The 21838-nt window shown below is 37.1% G+C and overlaps 1 protein-coding gene across 1 annotated transcript in view; it reads right to left on the bottom strand.

Annotated features, from left to right (window-relative positions):
* Positions 1–679: 679 nt before the first annotated feature.
* The window catches only part of LOC122797846 (metacaspase-3-like), a 112053-nt gene continuing 90894 nt past the window's right edge, over positions 680–21838 (bottom strand). The window contains exon 2 of the mRNA XM_044066367.1: positions 680–779. Within this exon, the coding sequence (XP_043922302.1) occupies positions 680–779 (100 nt within the window). The remainder of the gene's footprint in view (positions 780–21838) is intronic.

Raw genomic sequence — 21838 nt, 5'->3', positions numbered from 1 at the left:
GAATAAAGAAGATTATTATTGAGATATGATGACATGAGCTGTTTGAGTCCCCGAATGCTGATTTTTTTTCTAACATGAGCTGCTCAGCTCTGGGGACAGTGACAGGGTGAATGGATGAAAAGAATTTTTATTATTTATTTTGGAATTGGAAAGGGACAGGAGGAGTCACGAACTCATAGTCCCGGACACGGTCACGGGAGTTCTTTTTTGTGTGTGTGTCAGTGATGATGATGACAGAGTCAGGGAGAGTGTGTGTAAAAATGCTGCTGAGTGCTGAATCTTCTAACATGAGCTGCTCAGCTGGCTGGGGTGAAGTCGTGAAGACGTACGTGAGAGAAGTTAAACCCTGGCCTGAACTGAAAAGGATTTTTTTCTGAAATTATGATTCTTTCTGACTGACTGTATATTGCATAATTATTTATTTTGTGATTGAAAAAGGACGGGATGGGAGGGTCACAGACACGGACTCACAGCCAGGAGACTAGTTCTAGATTAGTTCTTACTATCTGTGTATGTGTGTGTGTGTGTGATGATAAGAATGAGATGAGAGAGAGAGAGAGAGAGAGAGTGTGTGTGTGTGTGTGTGTGTAAAAGTGTATAACTGTATGTAATGCAATGCATTTTCTTCTGGTTTACGTGGCCTGCAGGGCAGGGGTGTGTATGTAATGTATTTGTGATTTTAACAGTAGCAGACTGCCTCCTCAGCTGAAATCTGACAGGCTGGCAGGCTGCTCATGTAGCTGACATCACCGTGCACACCTCCCCGTGATGATGTCAGTCTACAAAAAGACGGAAAATAAAAAAAAAAGCCAGGAAAATCAGAAATAAAGGGGTGCCACTCGGGAATCGTGACACTACATTAATTTGGACCTCAAAACCGGTAAAAAACGAGAAATTTGGTACGGTTGAGAGGTCTGCACAAGATATACAAAATGATTAAGAGAGAAATTAGAGGAAAGAAAAATACTTCCATAAGAAAAACTGTTAGAAGCTTCAAATAAAAATTTGTACTCATTAATACAACAAATTTGTGAAAAGCAGTATATAGATCAAGAAACTTTCATCTGTTTAGAAAAAGAAGCATCTGAGAAAGTATGAAAATATAAACAAAAAACCTAGAGATTTTTGAAAAGTACAAAAAAGAAATATGGACATGAAAAAGAAAGAGAGATTTGATATGGTACAATATTTATGCAAAGGAGAAAGCCAAAATCAATCAATATAAAGAAGGCAGCCCCAAAGATATTCGAGGAGAAATACAGGGAAATGCATCCAGATATGGAAAACTTCACAATAAAAAAAAATATCACAAAGAGGGAATGTAGGAATAGAAAGAAAGATTAGTAAAGTAGAAGTAAAAAAAAATAGAAGTTGAAGTTATGGAGTGTCTGCGAAGTGAAGGATTTGATGTAGAAGGTTTAACACAAGTTATATCACAGGATGAGGGAGCGTGTCTCCAAAGTAAGGAGAAACAGGAATATCAGGAGACATCTGAAGAAGAAATATGGACATGGGAAAGAGGAAAAGTAGAAAATGAAATTAGTAATGGAGAAGTTAAAGAAATAGAAAATGAGATTATGGAGTATCTGTGGAGTGAAGGATTCAGTGTAGAAAATCTAATTCAGAAAGTACCACAACAGGATCCAACAATGGGTATCCAAATTAACGGGAAACCAGTGGAACAGGTAGCAATTGGTCAGGTGCCATATGAAGATATTTTGGAGCCTTCCACAGGAAAGCACTATAAATGTTCACTTGAAGCTGGACAGCAAGGGAAGGAACAGGAAACTCTGATGCAGTCAATGTTGAGGAGTGATAGGCCAATGAGTTCCCATATGACAGAGCACCAGATGGCACAGGATGAAATTGAAGAGAATGTGCCACAGGAAAATCCTATAGAACTTTCTACAGAATGCCTGCAGGAAATGGAAAACAAAAAATGTGCCGTCAGTTTAGAAGAAAATGAGCTAAGAGAAGAGTTGCTTGATTTAATAGAAATATATAGACATGTTAAAATCAATGAAAGAAATAGACTACAGAAGGTCAATAAAGCCAAAAAAGTCAGAAGTTTGATAAAACAAATGAATACAGTAATTAGGACTGCCCATAGAGATCCATGCAATATAACATTAGTAAACAGGATATATTACTGTGCAGCTAAATTAATAACTGATAAAGTTCTACCACAAGGGTAGTAAGGGAAAGGACAGTGAGAAATCGAATACCATCATGGAAGTATTGAATACAGAAAACTATAAAGCAGTTAAGACAAGAAGTGTCACTGTTAGGAGAATATAGAAGAGGGAACAGAACAAAAATATTAAGAAAGATATACGTGATAAAAGCAATGCACAGTATTAGAACAGATGAGGATCTATCTTGCACTGTTGCAAATAAACTAAAAATCTTAGCACAGGTGGAAAAACTTAGAAGACACGCAAATAAATATAAAGGAAAAGTACAAAATAAGCAATTTATTGATGACCCAAAAAAGTTTTATAGAGAATTGGGAAACAAGGTAAAATGAATTGAAAGACCACAAAAAAAAGAAGAAATAGATACATTTTGGAGAAGTATTTATGAGTATCCTGTTTCACATAACAAAGATGCCAAATGGATAAAAGAAATGAAAGAATAAGAAGTCTAAAGGTACAGGATATGAAATGAGATTAAGTAACAGGCAGAAAGATTGAATCAAAGTTAAGAAAAGCCTCTAATTGAAAAACCCAGGCCCAGATGCAGTACCTAACTTCTGGTTAAAAGTATTAACATCTTTGCATGAAGATTTATCTATGAGTAAGAACTATTTATATGCACACCCTGAACAGACACCAGCCTGGCTAAAAACAGGAAAAACAATGCTCCTACTTAAGAGTGAACCTTCAAACTACCCTAAAAACTATATACCAATAACTTTCCTTCCGATGACATATAAACCATACACTGGAATTGATGCCAACAGAGTTTATACCCATTTAGAAGAAAATTAAATTATGGCAATAGAACAAAAGGACAATAAAAAAGTTATATGGAACAAAAGATCATTTGTTGTTAAAGTCAGTGAAGAACTGTAAAAAGCGGAAGAATCTAAGTATAGCATGGATTGAATATACAAAAGGAGTTGATAGTATCCCATATTCATGGATAAAAGAGTGCTTAAAAATGTATAAGATGCACACTACACTATGAAACAGTGGCAGACCAATTTACAATTAAGCCATGATAAAGGGCAAATTATTATTCCAGGGATAACAATTCAAAGGGGGATATTCCAGGGTGAGACTCTGTCAACGCTGTTATTTCACCTTGCCCTTAATCCATTAAACTGTCTACTTAACAGCTTAGGCCATGGCTATAATTTGGCTCCTAGAAAACAACAAAGTATAAAGACTTCTCATCTACTGTATAGCTCATCACATGAGGAACTGAAAACACAACTGCAGATTGTCAAAAACTTTTTCAGATGATATAAGAATGTCATTTGGTCTTGATAAATTTGCAAAAGCAACCTTTAAATCAGGAAAACTGCAACATAAAAGAATTTGAGCAAGAGGGAGTGTATAAATGTTTGGGAAATGATGAAGGATTAGCAATAAAACATGAACAAATGCGAGCAAAACTTAGTAAGGAATACTTTAGAAGACTTAAATTAATCCTGAAAACAGCATTGACATCTAGGAACAATATTCAAGCTATAAACCAGTTTTCTCTTCCTGTCCTAACTTAAAGTTTTGGAGTAATTGACTGGCACCAGAACATGGTGGATAGATTAGACAGGAAAACAAGAAGGATGCTTCATGTTCACCAAATGATTTATAAAAATCATTGCATACCAAGATTATATATTCCTTATTCCGAAGGAGGGATGGGCCTCCTTGAAATTGATTACATGTATAGATCTGCAGTCATAAGACTGCACACCTATGTGCTGCCCTCACAAGATCCAAACATAGTGAAAATTTTGAAACATGGGGAGAATAAATCTAAGATGACTTCTCTGCTTAGTCTTGCAAAAGCATTTCGGCATCAAGCAGGAATGGAAATCAAACCAGAAGTAGATAAAAATCAGGCAGCAACTAAATGTGCCAAAAAACAGAAGAAAGAATACAATGTAAAGGACCAGATGAGAAGGTAGTAAATGTGGAAAATGCATAAATATAGTTGCAAGTATAGAAAAATTCTGGAAGAACCTTATGTTGATCAGGCTCAAACACAGGAATGGTTAAGGAGAGGTGAATTCAAACCAAGAGATGAAAGATCAATATTGGCAGCCCAAGGTAGTGTGCTATGTACAAGTTGGTTTATGAAGTCCATTGAACATGTGGGAGAAACAGACAAATGTAGGTTTTGTAAAACAGAATTGGAAGTAGTTGCCCACCTCACTGATGGTTGTGACATACTAATGGCAGAAGGACTTTATACTGAAAGGCATAATAATGTGGCAGGACTGTTGCACTGGGGATTGTGCAAACATTATGGTACTGAAGTGACTGAAAAACACTGGAAACATGAGCTACAAAACATCATAGAAAATAATGAAGCCTACATCACATGGGATCACCCATTACCAACAGTTCAAAAGACAGATGCTAGAAAATGGGATACAGTTGGATACAGTGGTTCATGAAAAGAAGACAAAAGTACCATTGATTATTGAAATCGTCACACTCATTGACTACATTGTCTTGCGTACAGAGAGACACAAAGTCATAAAATATTAGGATTTGCAGGGAGGAACAAGAGCAATGTAGAAGAAAGATACCCAGACAGTTCCAATAGTAGTTGTAGCAATGAGTCTTATAAAAAAGAATCTACAATCGTTTTCAGATATGGTATCAACACAAGTAACCCCATACGAATTACAGAAGGAGTAATTACTGGGCACATTGCGAGTTCTGCACTTCTGGCTGACATCAAAGATTGAAACAATACTAATTTCCTGAACTTTAATTGTACTTTGACTTAGGAATGGGGTCCATTCCCGTCATGGTATAAGAAACCCAAAAGACTCAGAGAAATAAAAAAAGAGGTCTGAATGGAGAGATGATAAATCAGCAAGTAAAGAAAAGTAGCATTGCTGGAATTTAATTCATCCTCAAGTCTTGGTGAATACCTTCTTGATATCGGCCTTGTTTTTCACAAAATCTCACCAAGATGACACTGATATATAGACTGTATTTTATATAGCATATATCCTGGACAGAAGTAGGTTAAAAAAATAAAAAAGATAGCTTTGTGCACAAGACCCAGGACAAAAATGTGCCCAATTCTGGTAGGTGCACTTCTGCCAGGACTGGAAAAAATGACACTCAAGATATGGATACATTCCTACAATGGAGCCAGGTGAAGGGGGAGGATGCCACCCCCTTTTGTAGAAGGAAGTAGCAGTCCACAAAAATGATAAAAACTGATGGGCTGAAAAAGAGCCACAAAGATGATAGTGGACTATTGAGGATAAGAAAGAAATTATGTATTGTTATTATGATAGAAGCCCAGAATTTCCAGACACGATATACAAAAAGATTAAGAGAAATTAGAGGAAAGAAAAATACCAGCACAGGGAAAACTGTCAGAAGCTTCAAATAAAAATTTGTGTTCATTAATACAACAGCTTTATGAAAAACATTATATAGACCAAGAAACCTTGGGCCATTTGGAAAAGAAGCGACTGAGGAAGTGCAAAAATATAAAGAACAAAATCTAGAAATTTTTGAAAAGTATAAAAAAGAAATATGGACATGAGAAAGAAAGAAAGAGAGCTTGGATATGGTGCAATATTTATGCAAAGGGGAAAGCCAAATTAATCAATAAAAAAAGGCTCCAAAGATATTTGAAGAGAAATACAGGCAAATGCATCCAGATATAGAAAATTTCACAGTACACAAAATAAGATTACAAAGAGGGAACATAGAACAAAACATTAGTAAAGCAGAAGTTAATAAAATAGAAGTTGTAGTTATGGAGTATTTGTGAAGTGAAAGAGGAGGAGCAGGAGACATACACACATACATACATACAAATATTTGAAGCAAGAGCCTTAATGCCCTTCTAGCTTGCCAATATACCAAAACACTTGTTCCCATAAGATATTGTCCAGGCTGTTCTTAAAAGTATCTAAACTAGTACTTGCTTTAATATAATTTGGTAGTCTGTCCCATGCATCAGCTATTCTGTCAGAGAACAAATTAGTACACTTCTCATTCCTATAGAATCTTCTACATATGTCTTCTGATGATTTTCTAGTACCTTTTGATAACCGCAAACATTCTCAGAGGTAGTTGTCTCTAAATGTCCTATATACCTCAATAAGATCTTCTCTTAGATATCTGTATGAGACACTGTACAGGTTCATATATTTTAGTCTTCCATAATAACTTAAATTTTCACATCCATGGATGCTCTTGTTATATTTCTGCTGTATACTTTCCAGTTTAATCATGGTTGTTTTCTTATAGGGTTTCCATATTGTTATTCCATACTCAAGTTTGGGTCTAATGTAACTAACAATGATGTCATAATTTTTGATTTCCTAGACTTTATGCATTTTTTATACAACCTATTGTTCCATAACTATCATTAACCAATTGGTTGATATGATTAGAAAAACTGATAGCTGAATCTACCGATATACCCAGGTTCTTAAATGAGTCTACAGTTTCAGTCACTGTCTGCTGTATTAAATATTCACCTTTCAATTTATGTCTCACAAATTTCATATGCTTAGTTTTTGAAGTATTTATCAGCATATTATTCTCCTGTGTCCAAATGGTCAATTTAGCCAAGTTATTTTGCAAACATGCCTGATCTGTAACACATGTAATCAGTTTACCCAATTTCAGGTTGTCTGCATATAGACTGTAGAACACCTCCGACGAAAAAAAAATAGGTCTGAACGATACAATCTAAACAAGTAAGGGCCTAGGACAGAGCCCTATGGGACACCCTGACTATAACCTGTCCAGTTGCTGCATGATACTTGCCATATCCTATTTGTAAGCCATGCAGCTATCCATCTTATCAAGAGTACATCAAGAGCTAGTTGTACTCATTTGTTGATCAGTGTTTTGTGTATGACTCTGTCAAATACTGAAGTTAAATCTATATAAATTATATCACCACACAATTTTTCATTAATATCCGTTATTATATTGTTATAGAACATCATGTTACAGGTGATAATAGGTCTGGTTTCAACATATGCATGCTGATATATGGTTTCAAGTCCAAACCTATCCAGTTCTGACAATAACTTATCCAGTATTACCTTCTCCATTATTTTTCCACAACATGAAAGTAGACTTAAGGGTCTATATGACTCTAGGTTTGTCCTACTCCCTTTTTCCTTAAAGACAGGTTTAATAATTGCATATCTCCAATCTTGAGGAATCTCCCATATTTATATGACCTAGTGAGTAATAGATATGATTGCACCATAAGTTCTTTCTGAAGTGTTCTCAGGTTATTGTTACTAAGTCTGTCTCCTCTCTGTGCTTTGTTTGAATCCAGTTTGTGCAGTTCTTTTTCAATATACTCTAATTTGATTCCAGTATCTGAGGTTACCTGGATGTCACTAGGACAACTTATCACCCCTTTTCTGGAGCCAAACTCTTTTACATAAGATTTTGTAAATATATCTATAATCTGTTGTGTCTGAAAATAAATTTTAGAATCTGCCCAGATTTTATAATTTGCATGTCTACTCCTTCCACATCTTGGGTATTTATAAAAGTTTCTTATTATACTCAATGTCTTTCTATAAATTTTGTTCAATTTTTTTCTTAATGTTGTGTGCTTAATCTGTTTGTCCATCTTGTTTATTTCAGTTTGCAAAGTTGCAATTTGACCTCTCTTCCATTTTTTAATTTTTGTCTCACACCTTTATCAGATTTCTTTTTCTTATAGAAGTATATCCCCCTGACGTTGTATGCCTAGATGCTGATGTTAAACAGTTTTTCTTTGCACTCAGTTTCTCTTTCAAAACTTTCCACATTCCATCTGCAGTTTTTCCATTGAACACCTCACTCCTGTTAGTTTTACATAGTGACTGTTTTGCTTCCATATAATCTGTAATTAACCTTCTGTGCATTGGTTTAGATTTCAGTTTGGCAGAATTGTGTAGCAACAAATTGACCTTTACAACCCCATGATCACTACACATCAACGGTTGTAAAACTTGACTTGAAGTAACAGTAATTTCTTTAGGAACACAAACAATTTGTAGTATGTTACAATCTGAAGCAATTTTTCCTGAATATATGTTGTGAATAATTTCCTTACTAACGTTATTGAATCAATATTATTCCAGTCTGTTTCTGGTAAATTTAAGACCCTAGCTAATATTATTCTTCCCTCTTGAGTTTCGTGCAAGAAATGTATGAATTCTTGTAGGTCATCTGCACTTGACTTTGGTGGTCTATATACTCCAAGAATTTTTATATGTTCCAGGGTTGTCTTTATTGTCACAGTTGCACAATCTGTAGTATTGGTGTTATCATTGAACATGTAAAAATCACAAGTCTTGTAACTATCTTTAATTGCTATCATAACACCTCCACCTGATTTTTTGTTAAAACGTCTGTTACAGTAAAAACATTTATACCCTGACAGAACTGGTTTCCAGTCATTGTTCTTTAACCATGTTTCACAAACAATAGCAACATCAATCTTGTGCGAATGTAGTAAATTTTCCAGTAAAAAATAAACTTTGTTATTAATGCTCCTAACATTAACAACCATCAGAGATGCATCAAATGTCACTATCTGTGAACTGTTATGGCAAAAATCCTATCTAGTGTTTGCCAAGTATTGCAAAATATCTGCTGCAAAAATTCTCTTCCCTGACTTGACAAATGCATGCCATCTAGTCTGAACATGTGTGCTCTAAACAAGGCTTGGGTGCTCTGCACATTTCCATTTTTTAAAACAGGACATTTTCTCCATGTAGGTATTTACTCAAAAAATCTTTTCATTCACAGTAACCTGACTATCCTTTCTATAGGTGATCTGTGAAAAATACATCCTAACACCAATACAAGCTATACTATTTAATAGGGTTATCAGTTTCCTACTAACAGTTAGAGAATCTTTGCAGATTACATCATTTGTATCAACATGAATAAAAATGGATCCATACTTCTTTAAGGAATTCAAAGGCTTGTTTCACATCTTCTATTTTGGCTCCAGGCAAGCATAATGCTATTTGATGTGATAATTATCTTCTCTGTATCTGAAGAAGAAATATGCATGTGGAAAAGAAAACAGATTTCATATGGTGCAATATTTATTCAAATGAAAAAGCAAAACTGATTCATACAAAAAGAGGGGCACCAACAATATTTGAAGAGCAATGTAGGTAAAGGCATCCAGATATGGAAAATTTTACAGTACAATAATAAGAAAACAGACTGAAAAGTAGAAAAGAGGATTAGTACTGGAGAAGTTAAAGAAATGGAAACTGAGGTAATGGATTACTTGCAAAGTGAAGGATTTAATGTAGAAAATCGAACTCTGATAAAATCACAGCAGGATAGAGCAATGGATCCCCAAATTAAGGAGGAACTAGTGGAGCTAGAAATATCTGACCAGTTGCCATATGAAGATATGTTAGAGCCTTCCATAAGAAACCATTGCAGAACTTTAGTCGGAGTTGCACAGCAAGGGAAGGAACATGAAACTGTATCAACTCTGCCTCAGTCAGTGTTGTGGAGTGATGAGCCTGTGAGTTGCCATGTAAAAGAGCAATGGATGACACAGGATGAAACTGAAGAGAATGTGGTGCAGGACGATGCTCTGAAACTTTCTGTAGAAAGCCTGCATGAAACAGAGAACAAAGAATGTGCCCCCAGTTTAGAAGAAAATGATCTGAGAAGAGTTGCTTGATTTAATAGAGATGAACAGACACATTAAGATTAATGAAAGAAATAGATTACAGAAAGCCAATAAACCCCCAAAAAGTAGCAGTTTGACAAAACAAATGAACACCGTAATAATGTTTATAGAGATTCCTGCAATATAACAGAAGTAAATGGGATATATTACTGTGCAACTAAATTAATAACAGATAGAGTCTTACCAGAAAAGTGCAGGGCAATAAGATAAAGGAAGTGGAGAAATCAAATGCTATAATGGAAGTATTGAATAGAGAAAACTGTAAAGCATTTAAGACAAAAAGTGGCACTGTTAGAAAAGTATAGAAGAGGGAAAACATCAGCAAAAATACTCAGAAAGATAGAAGTGCACAATATCAGAACAGATCAGGATCTATCATGCACTGTTCCAAATAATAAACTAAAGGTATCAGTACAGGCAGAAAAGCTTAGAAAATATGCAGATAAATATAAAGGGAAGTAGAAAAATAAGTAATTTATTGATGAGCCAAAACAAGTTTTGTAGAGCAAAAAGAATTGAAACACCACCAAAAAAGAAGAAATAGATACATTTTGGAGAAATATCTATAAAGAGCCTGTGGAACATAACAAAGATGCTGAATGGATAGAAAAAATAAGAAGTTCAAATATGCAGGATAAGAAAAGGGATGAAGTAATGACCAGAGAGATTGAAACAAAGTTAAAGAAAGCTCCTAAGTGGAAACCCCCCAGGTCTAGGCTCAGTACTTAACTTCTGTCTAAAAGTATTACCATTGTTACATAAAGATTTAGCCATGAGTAAGAACTGTTTATATATGCACAGACACCAACCTGGTTAACAGCAGGAAACACAATACTCCTACTTGAGTGAACTTGCAATCTGTCGTAAAAACTAAAGACCAATAACTTGCCTTCCAACAATGTATAAATTGATAGTGACAGAGTTTGGAGTCATGTAAAAAAAATGCAGTCATGGCAGTAGATCAAAAGGGTAATTAAATAAAGTCATGTGGATCAAAGGAACATTCGTTTTTAAATAAAGTCATAATGCAGAACTGTTAAAAAGGGGAAGACGCTAATATATGACATGGGTAAATTACAAAAACGGATTTGACAGTATTCCACATTCATGGATAAAAGAGTGCTTAAAAATGTATAAGATACACCCTACACTGATTGATTACATTACAGTGACCCTGAAACAGTGGCAAACCACTTTGCAGTTAAGCCATGATAAAGGAGAAATTATTATTCCAGGGATAAAAATTCAAAGGGGGATAGGACGGCACAGTGGTAGCGTTGTCACCTCACAGCAAGATGTTCTCCAGTTTGATTCTTAGCTGGGGTTCCTTCTGTGTGGAGTCTGCATGTCCTCCCTGCACTCATGTGGGTTTCCTCCGGGTGCTCCAGTTTCCTCCCACATTACAAAGACATGCATCTGGAGAATTTCTCCCCGGGCCTCCATTGAAAATTGGCTTTGTTCCAAGTCAGACTTTCCCGGTTAACAAATATTAAATAAAAATAAATACATAAAAAATATTCCAGTGTGACTCTTTGTCACGGCTGCTCTTTTCTCTTGCCCTTAACCCATTCAGCTGTCTACTTAACAGATTAGGTCATGGCTACAATTTGGCTCCCAGAGAACAACAAATTGTAAAGACTTCTCTTCTTTTTGTGGTTGCTTTAAAACTGTGTAGTTCATCAGATGAGTAACTGAAAGCACAACTGCAAGTGGTCAAAACTTTGAATGATATAATGTCATTTGGTCTTGAGAAATCTGCAAAAGCAACCTTTAAAACAGGATCCTGAAGCACCAAAACAAAACTCAGCCTGGGAAAGGAATGTGATATAAATGAAATTGAGTGAGACAGAGTGTATAAATATTTGGGAATTGATGAAGGATCAACAATAAAGCATGAACAAATGTAAATAAAACTTAGTAAGGAATATTTTAGAAGACAAAAATTAATACTGAAAACAGCGCTGACATCTAGGAACAAAGCCAAGGCTATAAACCATTTACTTTTCCTGTTCTAACTTACAGTTTTGGAGTGACTGACTGGCCGCAAAAGGTGTTGGATCAGTTGGACAGGAAAACAAGAAGGATGCTTTATGCTTATAAAATGATTTATAAAAATCAGTGTATACAAAGACTATATATTCCCCATTCTGAAGGATGTTTGGGCCTCCTCGAAATTGATTACATGTATTCATTTGCAGTTGTATGACTATGTACATGTTTACTGACCTCACAAGACCCAAATGTAGTGAAAGTTTTAAAACATGACAAGAATAAACCTAAGATGACTTTCATGCTTAGTTTAGAAGAAAGATATTAGTTTCAAGTGGGAATGGAAATCAAAACAGAAGTAAATAATATTGAGGCAGGAACTGAATGTGCCAAAAAAAACAAAATAAAGACTATAAGGTGAAGAATCAGATGAGAAGGCAATAAATATGTGAAATAGATAAATATGGTTGCAAGTTAAAAAAACTTTTGGAAAAAACCTCATGTTGATCCGGATCAAAGCAGGAATGGTTAAGGAAAGGTGAATTTAAACCAAAATATGAAAGGTTAATATTGGTGGCCAAAGATAGTGGACTATTTACAAGTTGGTTTAGAAAATCCATTGAACATTTTATTTTATTTATTTTATTTTTACATTTGTTAACCAGGTTAGTCCGACTGGACCCAGAAAGCCCTTTTTTAGTGGGGAGAAAAGCTCCAGGAAAGTAATTAAAAAATAAGAAAAACCTAACAATTCAAGTTGAAAGATACTTAATAGTACAAAAACAGAGAGAAATATACAATACGAATATATACAAGGCAAAAGTACAGTCTTTTGAGAATGCAGTAACAATATGTTTGAGAAATTTGATTAGCATTAAGGAATGTAGCAATGCTTAAAATAAAAAAACAAACTTTAGAGTAACATTATGGCATAATACAACAAAGATGCATTTAGAGAGTAATATTTGTAGACAGTTTAGGTAGATACCAGGCAGATATGTTAATTGAGAGAAGAAGAAATATTCATTAAGTAATTTCCTGTCAAGTACATTTCCATACATGTTGGAAATGAATTTTTAGTTGCTTTTTGAATTTGCCACTTTTGGTAGTGGATCGAAGGAACAATGGAAGCTTGTTCCATGAATATGCAATTGAATGACTGTAAAGTATTTTTCCAATATTTTTGTTTAGCTTGGTCACCTGCAGAAGATTTTGTTGTGTGCTTCTGAAGTCACGATTGGGTGTGTAGTGTGTAATTATGGATGTAAGGGTAGGACAGGACTTGGAGCTATTTAGGATGCTGTGTGCAAGTTGTAGTTGTGATATTTGAAGCATGTGGGGGAACTCAGGCCATTTTAAGCTTTCCAGGGATATACAGGGATGGGATTTGTAGCTATTACTGGCTGCAAATCTTGCTATCTTGTTATAGGTGGTTTCTAGTTTGGTTAAGAGATTATTTTGGAGATTAGTATGTGTGGGAGCAGCATAAGCAGGGATGGTAGAACAAATGTTTCAACCAGTATAGGTCTAGATTTGTTAGGTATATATTTATTGTTGTGGTATAGAAGACCTAGTTTTTGATTGGACTTTTTGATACAGTTTAAGATATGTAGGTTGAATTTTATTTAGTCGTCTGTAGTAAAGCCAAGCAATTTGGTGTTTGAGTCAGTGGTGATAATTGTATTATCTAACGATCAGATGGTGAAGTTGTCTTTAGCTGGATTGAGGTTTTTTTGGAAGGAGAAGCTTGATCTTTTTGGGGATGAGAAGCAGGTTGTTTTCAGTAAGCCATTGTTCTTCTAGGTGCAGAGATTGTTGAGTGACAGTGTGGAGATTTTGTATATTGTCAAAGGTGTTAATAATTGTGGAATCATCTGCGTACTGTAATAAGGTAGAGTGGGGGCAGGAGATATGGAGATTATTTGTAAATATATTAAAAAGTAGATTATTATAAAATAATTTATTATAAAATTATAAAAATAAATAAATAATTATAATATTGAAGTAACTGAAAAACATTGGAAACATGAGCCACAAAGCATTAAGGAAAATGATGCAGTTTATATCACATGGGATCACCCATTACCAACAGTTCAAAAATAGATGCAAGAAAACCAGATGTAGTAGTCTATGAAAAGAAGTCAAAAGTACCATTGATCACATCACTGGTGACATCACAAAATGTGTCGAAGATGTCACCACCCTGAAAGATGTAACCATCAGAGCCAACCAAAAAACCCTGGATCACCAGTGAGGTATACTGATTACTGAGAGTGCACAATTCTGCCTTTAAGGCTGGAGACAGAGATGCTTTGAAAAAGGCCAGGGCCAACTTGAACAAAGGTGTGAGAATAGCAAAACAGGCCTACAGTCTGAAAATACAGAGACACCTCACTGACCAGAAAGATCCCAAGCACCTGTGGAACGGGATCCAAAACATCACAAACTATAAGCCACCATCGACATGTTGTGATGATAACCCAGACTTTTTAAACAAGCTTAATATCTACTTCAGTAGATTCGAGGAATCAAATAGAACCATACCAAAGAGACTACCGACCAACGCAGATGGCACATCACTATACCTCAACTTGGAAGAGGTACGCAGGAACCTACATAGGGTTCACCCAGGGAAAGCATCTGGTCCAGATATGATCCCAGGGAGACTACTTAAAATCTGTGCTGATCAGCTGGCACCAGTCTTCACAGACATTTTCAATATATCTCTCAGCCAGGAAAAAGTGCCCAAATGCTTCAAGACCACCGACATTATCCCTCTGTCCAAGAAACTATCTCCAGCATCATTAAATGATTATCGGCCAATTGCACTTACCTCAGTAGTAATGAAGTGTTTTGAAAAAAATGGTCAAGGATCACATAACATCCTGCCTACCTGCTACATTTGATCCTTTTCAATTTGCATACAGGCCAAATCATTCTGCTGCAGATGCCATAGCCTTAACACTTCATCACACCTTGGACCACCTGGAAAATAAGGACTGTTATGTACGCATGCTGTTCATAGACTTCAGCTCTGCCTTCAATACAGTAATTCCACAACAACTGCTGTCTAAGCTGAGTAATCTAGGCATAGAAAACAAAATATGCAACTGGAGCCTCAACTTCCTGACTGAAAGGCCACAAATAGTTTGAGCTGGAAAACATCACTCAAACAGCATCACCCTAAACACCAGGGTCCCACAAGGTTGTGTACTCAGTCCACTTCTTTTCACAATTCTAATACATGACTGCACAGCTAAGCATCATTCAAACAGAATCATCAAATTTGCAGATGACACCACAGTAATCAGCCTTATCAAGAAGGAAGATGAGGGAGCCTACAGGAGGAAGGTGACCCAACTCGTTCATTGGTGCATGGACAACAACTTAGCATTAAATGTTGGGAAAACAAGGAAATCATCATCGATTTTAGGAAGGTAAATAAGCCACACACCCCTATCATCATCAATGGTGCCACTGTGGAGAGAGTTAATAGCACCAAATTCCTAGGGATACATATCTCACAAGACCTCAGTTGGGCCACAAACACTTCCTACCTTATAAAGAGAGCCCAACAACGTCTCCACTTCCTTAGGAGACTTCATAGAGCTATCCTCCCCCCACAGGTCCTACTTACTTTCTACAGAGCCACAATTGAGAGCGTACTGACAAACAACATCATTGTCTGGTATGGAAATTGCTCTCAAGCCGATTGGAAGGCACTGGATAAGATCATTAAACAAGCCACAAAAATCATTGGCTCCAACCTTCAGTCCCTACAGGACATATATTCAAACAGATGCTATGGCAGAGTTCGAAAACTACTGAGGGATATACATCGTCCGGCCTATTGACTGTTTAAACTCCTGCCAACAAGGAAGCGCTACAGAAGCATTAGATGCAGGACATCCAGATTTCATAACAGCTTCTTCCCACGTGTTATCAGACTGCTGAACAACTAACCCATAGCCTAAGCTGCTAAATGGGTAAACAAACTATTTATGTGCAATATGTCATTGTTATCTACATAGCTCACTTTACACTTTATAATTTATTGTGTTTATTTTTAGTATCTTATTTTTTATTTCTATTTCAGTATTTTTAAATTATTATTAATCTTCCTTCTATAAACTATAATTCTTATGGTATGAGCCCGAGTATCGAAATTTCATGCAGACACAAGCACTTTTTCCTCTGTGTTGATTGCATGACAATAAAGTTTACTTTGACTTTGACTTTGATCATTGAAATTGGTATACACATTGACTACAGTGTCTTAGGTACAGAGAGATGCAAAGTCATAAAATGCCAGGATTTGCAGGCAGAAATGAGGGCAATATGGAAGAAGGATACCCAGTCAGTTCCAATACTAGTAGGAGCAATGGGTCTTATAAAAATGAATTTACAATCATGCTTGGATATGTTACCGACACATGTAAGTCTGTATGAACTGAAGAAGGAGTCAATACTGGGCACATTGCAGGTGCTGTGAAGGGCACTTATGGCTGACATCAAAGATTGAAACAATACTAATTTCATTAACTTTAATCGTACTTTGACTTAGGAATGAGGTCCATTCCCATCATGGTATTAGAAACTAAAAGACATGGAGAAATTAAACTTGACTTTACGCATTATCCCCACTGAGCATGTCCAGCAACTTGTTAAAGGTATGTCATGCCACAGGCATCAGTGAAAGCATGTTGCTCACTTCTGGATGTGATGCAGCTCCCTCAGGACATCCCTGCCCACTTCTTGCCAGTGCTCCTGTGTGATCTGTTGTCTTCATCAGGGAGTCTGTCATTGGACCATGCAGCATTTATATGTGCCCCACACTGTCTCTCTCTTGTGAGAGAAATGAGGGGCCCTTCCACTTCCTTCCTTTCTTTCTAACCCTCATCTAATTCTTTCAGTGCCAAAACTGCTAAATGAACTCCAAACTCAGGGGTCATAGTCAAGGCTACAGTCTTCTTGGCCACAGAGCTGAACCAAGATAAGCATTTCATCTGAAGCTGCATGGTCAAAAGATAGCAAGCTCAGTATCTCAACATGAAGTACAAATCTCATGGGGCATAAAATCCTGTTGTGGAGGTCTCCAAAGAAAAGTGGCCTTTCTGAGCACTATATCACTTTAGTATTGCTGGTGAAGAAACACTACTTGAAAATTAGACATAGCCTCATGATGTACTTTGCTGGAGGAGTACTTCAGCCTTGAATAAAAAAATTCAGAGAGACAATGTAACTTAAAAGAAGCAGAAGATGCAAAAAGGGTTCTTTTTCTTTTTGCTGTGGCCCACATAGAGAAGAAAGTCCCTTTACCTATGGACATCTTACAGATGTTTATGAGAAGTGGTTATTTGAAATATATGAGAGAAGAAATAAGTAAAGCATTTTATTGACCAATAATGTACAGGACTTCTCCAGGAGGTGAGATATTAGTAGTGGGAACCAAACCTGCTGAAACCAGTAAGATGCTTGGAGAATGGATATTTGCTTTATGCAGTTTTAGCTTTCTTGATGAACCTGAGTCACCAGATGAAACTGCTGAAGAGCATAAAGAAACTTATAAAGGTACTTCTCAACCAAAGCATCCATGGGGCATCCCAAAATTGAGAAAATTAAGGTAAAGTCACTGCAGCAGACTTTGTTTTGGGGAATTGTAAAGAAGTTGCACCAAGGTTGACTTCACATGCTGAGCAACTTCTGAGTCATATAAAGACTTGGTTCACTCTTGAGGCATCATGAGAAAGTGACTTTTTTCTTTTAAAGAATAGGGCTACCCTTTAATGTGATTTGCCACAGAAAAGTGATTTTATTGAATGGCACATTCCCATACCCTCATAGTTCCTTAACATAAGGGTTAAGAGTATGCTCACCTTGTTCGATGATATGCCAAAGAACTGCCATTTTGTCCCAGTGGATTACAGCCATGTCCTGAGAGATGGAATTTGGGAAGACCAAACTATAAGAACTGCCTTCTTTGTAGGCTGCTGATGGGTGTAATGTATAGGCTTGATTTGGGTAAAAGAGCCCGTGTTGATTGAGGCTACTGGTGTTAGTAGCTGAAAGGCACAAATACAGAGTCTGAAATCTTGAATATACATTTTAGTAACCTCATGTGGAGCCTGGTGTGACACTACTGGAACGGATGCTGTCATTATTCCTAGGGTTTTTAAAAATAGCTGGACTAAATCCTTGGTATAAAGTGAGAGTATCAGATTAAACTGGTGGATGATCTAGCCCTATACAGTGGAACACTTTGATGAGGAGCTCCCTAGAAGCTGATGGAGAATGAACTCAAGGAGCATCTAGGAACCTTTCAGTTTAGTGTGCAAAGATACTGGCTCCATATAACATATAGTGAGCTATTACATTGAACATGTATTTGGTGGAAGCCCTTTGGGCTGAGGTCAGACCTAATGGAGTTGCCCAGAACTGGTAGTCATGAGTTCCTACCCAGAAGTGCAAACGTTTGTAAGTAGGCATTTTTGAAGTCTAAACAGTGAATCCTGTATCTTTTTGACAAAGACTGCTCCATGACAACACAGAAGGTAACCTTCAGGATAAAGAGTTTAAGGCTACTTAGATCCAAAACTGATATGAAGCCCTTTGTATGTTTGGACACCAGAAATAATCTCAAATAAAATTCTAACCTTTTACAGTCTTTTGGAATATTTGGTGAGCAGTTTAAGCACCGTCTTCTTTGAAAAGATTTTTGACAGAGGGTGGCAATGGGCAAAAGAAGAGAGAGTGCCATTTGTAGAGTTTGGCATGGGATTTTGTACCTTTTGAATATTGTCTAATGTGCTGAATTTTCATGCAGACAGGTATAGAGGAAGATGCCCCTTGCTGCCTTCAGACTAAGACAGTCAAACCCTGCTTCAGGAATGCTGTTTGCCCATCAGTGAAGGCAGATTACTGTCTCTTGGTGTATACTGAGAAGCTATGTCTTTATGGCTATGACCTTGCTAGAAGTAACCCTTGAAAGTGTGATTTGTCCCAGCTGCCTGTTGTTTGGTTTTCACTGTTTGCAACCCCCAAACCACATTTGGTGGTGGTTTCTCTGTATCCTTGAAAATGAGTGCTGTGGCAGCTGAATTATGCTCAGAGCAAAAATGGTTTTGCCCTCTCTTTCCATATTTTAAATCTATTTCTTAATCTTTGGTCCACAAATGCACAAAGCTAGAAATGTTGAGTCCACAAAGATGTCATTGTAAGGATCACTGTTGCAGTCATGTTCCTTATGGCTCTCATTTGAAATGTCAGCACTCAAAATGTTGACTGCTGACAGACTTGGCATATATTTTTTTTTTCCTGCCATTCACTCTCCATGTTTGAAGACTTGCTTTAATGGGTCCCATTATTTCATATTGTGACTGTTCCTTACACCAGGATTCTGTCAGAATGCCAAATATCTGACTTCCAGTCTGACCTACAGGACTTTCTTCAGGTGTCCCCTTGTGACTGTCTCTCTCTGTGCTGCTGTTGGATTGATTTTTTTTATAAAAGAGACAGTGATTATGCCATTACTTCAGTTGGTTTTACTATTCAGAGCGTATGGATTGTTCACATCTGTCAGGCAGGTTCCAGATTACTTTCAGGAAATATAAGTACACAGTTTAGGATCTTATTATTTTCTTGATTATTCTTTCCTGATCGTGACCAAAAAAGTTTCCCTATTAGGACCTATGTGCTTAAAATTAAACAATATATTTACAAGGTCCTTGACATCCTTAAAAATTTTCTGTAAAGTAGGCTTGCAGACAATAAATTCCACTCAAAGACTTACATTCACACTGTCTGATATTCTTGGGGGAATAATGCAGTGCATTCTCCTGGAAATACTGCTCTATCCAGTGAGAGAAACTTAGACTATGATTGGAAATTTGGAATCCTATTTAAAATAGAAGAATCTGGAAACAATGCTGGCAGGCCAGTCAAAAGCTGAACTGCTAAATTCTGTCATTCATCTTAAGAGGAAAATGTCACAACTCCCCAAATTCAAGTCTGTTTAACTGAACATAAGCATGAGGTCCTAGAGACCCTGACAGTCCACAGAGGTGTGTACCTGTTGATCCTATGAATTAGGAGTCTCATGCCTCTCCAGCCTAATCATCATCATCATCATCATCATCCCCTTTTTCCCATTTACATGGGTCGGGTTATCATATTAACTGTTGCCATCTCTCTCGATTCAGTGCCACTCTCCTGCCTTCTTCAACACTCATGCCTGACTGTCGCAGATCTTCTTTCACACAATCCATCCACCTCTTTGCTGAATGCCCTCGCTTCCTCTTACCTTCTTCCTGTCTGTCCCAAATCTCCCTCACCAGATTGCCTTCTGCTTTTTAACACATGTGCCCAAACCATCGTAATCTGTTTTCTTTGATCTTTTCTGCAATTGGAGCTACTTTGGCTTCTGCTCTTATGTCCTCATTTCTTCGCCTGTCCCACAGTGTGCATCCTACCACCTTTCTCAGGCACTTAATTTCCATCACCTCTAGCTTCTTCAACTGTTCTGCCTTTACTGCCCAGGCTTCTGTACCATACAGTAGTACTGGTCGCACCACTGTCTTGTACACCTTACTTTTCAGCTTCTTTGGCATTCTTCTGTCATATACTACAGCTGATACTCTATGCCAGTTGGCTGCAGCCCCTCTGATTCTAGCTTTGACCTCTTCATTCAGACTACCCTTCTCCTCAACCACCCCTCCCAGATACTTGAAGCTGTTTACCTGTTCCACTATCTTCCCATCTATCTCTATTCTCAGCTTCTTCTGATTTCCCCAATCTGCTGCCATTACCACTGTCTTATCTGTGCTTAGTTTTATCCCATATGCCTTCAGATTTGCATTCCATTCTCCTATCCTTTGCTGAAGTTCTAGATCAGAGTCTGCCTGTACTGCCACATCGTCTGTATACAGCAGCTTTGTTGCTCTGACCCCTCCAACCTGTTTGCTGATGTAGTCCATTACCAGTATGAACAGCAGTGGGCTCAGAGCTGAACCCTGGTGTACACCCACTCCCACTGGGAACCCCTCAGTGAGGCCAAACATTAACTTAACTGAACATAAGCATGAGGTCCTAGAGACCCTGACAGTCCACAGAGGTGTGTACCTGTTGATCCTATGAATTAGGAGTCTCATGCCTCTCCAGCCTAATGACAGTACCTAAAGTAATCACCACTTTTGTTGAAACCAAGCAGAGATGGAAAGTGGATCCAAATCAGTAGCTGCTGACACTATTGCTATTACATAGGCCTCAAAGGAGTACTTACTGACATGTAGGCTAGATGCTGGTTTCCAGATGCCCACAGAAGATGCCAGCACTCTTCAGGTGGTAGCATTTCATATGAATGTCAAAAATGAGATGGTGTCCCTAAAAATTGTCATGAAAGAGATTATGTCCCTAAAATTCACATTGCTAGCACCCCAGAGGGTTATTTGATAGATTCCTCATTCTAGATTAGTTGGTTAAAACTACTTCCCAGCAAAAAGTACACCCCATCCATCATTAGACATCACAGTCCAGTTCCCTCAGCCACCATTGCTACAATTTGAGTGAAAAAATAAATTGTCAAGAAATATGTTGTGATATGGCAGAAGGTACTTTACCATGGTATGTCACTTTAGACAATGACCAGTTGGGATAACGGTTAACGTCTTCACCTCCCATGCACAAGGTACAAGGTGTAAATCAATGTGTGTGTTTGTATCTTTAAGAAGCTGTACAGTCAGTTTGCACATGCATATAAATACAGAGCATGTGCAGGCACCAGTGCCATTTTGGGTCAACAGCCAGAATGTTAACATGTATGAGTGAAGTAGTCAGTCAGTTTATAGTTCATTTAAGCTTATGTTGAAAATCCTCCACCCTTATGTGATTGTATGAAATAAAGCTGCTTAAATGAACACCCTGCCTGGTCATCTGTTTTATCCTGACCAGACAAGTGATATGGTGT

The sequence above is a fragment of the Protopterus annectens genome, chromosome 3.part1 (genome assembly GCF_019279795.1).
Source record: "Protopterus annectens isolate FY-2018-M chromosome 3.part1, PAN1.0, whole genome shotgun sequence".
NCBI lineage: Eukaryota > Metazoa > Chordata > Ceratodontiformes > Protopteridae > Protopterus > Protopterus annectens.
Note: the sequence above shows the minus strand (reverse complement) of the source record. Positions and strands in the feature narration are given on the sequence as shown.